We start from the raw sequence: 2,368 nt of genomic DNA, 5'->3' as shown, positions 1-2,368 counted from the left end.
AGAGAAATCTAGTCGATCGTACTTTATGATTTCCTTACGACTGAATTTATATCTAATGAATGTGTTTTTCAGTTCCCCTTTTATTCATATCAATAAATTTCAACTTGGGAAATGAGAGAAGAGTTGTTTCATTAAACAATAGTATCCACTATGCATTACAAGTTCTGCGGTAGCGGAAAAACACCCCACAAAAACCAACATTTTTGTGCTCCTGTGTTCTTTTTCATAAAGTATTACGAGGCATTTTCCAGTTAGCAAGATTTTTCTGGAAACATTTATATATTTATGGTGAATTATGTGCACTTTATATAAACCACTTGTAACAAAACATTAACAGAGAACAAACACATTACCCTGACGAAAGTGGAACAAAATCTGTATCCTATTAAGTATTCAATTCTTATTTCACTTGTAAAACTGATATATTTCTTATAAGTTACAGTATATTTTTCTATTACCTGAGAGTTGGTCCAGTTGTAAGTAAACTGTCCGAGCCCTCGAGTTCAGAGATGTACAACTCATGTCGGTTTTCCAACGTTCTTTCGCTAAATATGTCATTTTTCAATACCCAATCACCCAGGTGTGGCCCCACCGTACCTTGAGAATCGGAACTTTCATTAGCAGTCCGAAATGGGTAGTTGTCTTTTTCTTTACTAGGAATAGAAATACTATTCTGTTGGTTTTCGGGCGCTAATCGAGATAAGCGAATTCCGTCTGTATCGTCGTGAGTCAATTTTTGCTGTGAATTAATTAGATTTTGACTATTACAGTCAACTACTACGGCCATGGTTCTTTCAGTTGGAAGACGCGATATTCATTCGTTCGTTCATACAGCTCCTGCCACGTTCGACTGAACTTTGGACTTCTGATACTGCACTAGTCGTCAATATATGTGAGATAACTAAAGATGAAGAATGAAGACTTTGAAATTTTTGTTGCTTGGCGTTTTACTTAATTTTCTTCAACATTTTTTGATGATAACTCAATTCAGTAAATATAGGTAACCGTTATATTTAAACCAAAGAACTGATGGCATGATTATGAGAAACTACTGAGTGGTTAATTTGTAGATAGTGTTTACAGAGCACTTTTCTATAAATTAATTAATATATATAGATGCCAATCAGCCCTTACAAAAGCGCAACAGCCAAATTTGACGAAAAGAACAACTTTAAACGATTTCTATTCGAATACCTTAGCATGTACCTTAAATAATACAATCTCTGTAGACATTATTCAGTTATGAAACTGTCTATCGCCTGTGACGAATTATGACACTGACGTATGAGATTACTACATACATATCATAATGGACGAGACTAATATTTAAATTCAAACATCTACCTGATGGACCATTGAAATTGCCTCATCCCTTTACACCCCACTGGCCTGCATGTTGGATATACAAGATTGTTTAGTATAAGTGTTATTATTTAGTTCATTTTGTGACTTAATATTTAATGATTGTTTAGTTTTTAAGACAGGAGTGTTGAAGATGGATCGTTTTAAATGTGTTAATTGTGACAAATTTCGTTAAGTAACTCTGTACGAATCGTACGTTGTATTTGTAATTATATTGTTGTCTAGGCTTTACTAATATTGTTGATGTCATATTACTCGAATCTTCGGTATTTTTCTCGTTACCTTAACTGAGTATTGTTATATTATAGCGCCGCTCGCGTAGTTTGTAGAAAATTGTAGGTCTCAGTTGTGCAGAGTAAATATATATAGGTGGCTCGCTAGCGCGAGTTAAGAAGCAGAGAAAAGTCAAGTGAGAGATAATTAAACAGATTTAGACTTAGTGATTGGCAATTTAGCCATAACAGGCGATTTACAAAGCCAGAAAATATTACAGAAAGTAAAGTAGAGAAAAAGTGAAAGTAAGGTAAGTAAGTAAGTCAGAAAAAAGTTAGAAAACGTAAAGCTAGCCGGCGTGTGAGTGATTAACCTTAGCGACGATATTTTAAAGTGAGTTTCATAGTTTAACATAGATAAGAAGAATAATTTGTCGTGCCAAAGGGTGTTCGAAAGTAATTGAACTCGTCTGTGTCGACTTTGATGAAAAGAGACAAGTATTTAAAGTTTGAGATACAACTGTGGTAACCCCGAGGTGACGTAAATGAATTTATCGCAGATTGTATAGTAAGAAACAGAATAGAGAAAAATAGTTCGTCTTGTCAATTGCATTCAAAAGTAATTGAATTAGCTTGTGTTTACTTTTAAAAAGAAAAGAGAATTGTTTAGAGTTTTAGACACAATGGTGATAACCAAGTGTAATGAGTTTTTGTACATACTGTTACGTCTCCGTTTGTTAATTGATTTTTTCCGTAACTTCGTTCCGACGAAACTTTAACGACACAAGTCCTTA

At 34.0% G+C, this 2,368-nt stretch overlaps 1 protein-coding gene across 1 annotated transcript in view; it reads right to left on the bottom strand.

Annotated features, from left to right (window-relative positions):
- LOC106468838 (exocyst complex component 6B-like) overlaps positions 1–787 on the bottom strand; it is a 42,706-nt gene extending 41,919 nt beyond the window's left edge. The window contains exon 1 of the mRNA XM_022397196.1: positions 459–787. Coding sequence (XP_022252904.1) covers positions 459–787 — 329 coding nt within the window. The remainder of the gene's footprint in view (positions 1–458) is intronic.
- Positions 788–2,368: the final 1,581 nt, after the last annotated feature.

Source organism: Limulus polyphemus, unplaced genomic scaffold (assembly GCF_000517525.1).
Source record: "Limulus polyphemus unplaced genomic scaffold, Limulus_polyphemus-2.1.2 Scaffold3184, whole genome shotgun sequence".
Classification (NCBI taxonomy): domain Eukaryota; kingdom Metazoa; phylum Arthropoda; class Merostomata; order Xiphosura; family Limulidae; genus Limulus; species Limulus polyphemus.
Note: the sequence above shows the minus strand (reverse complement) of the source record. Positions and strands in the feature narration are given on the sequence as shown.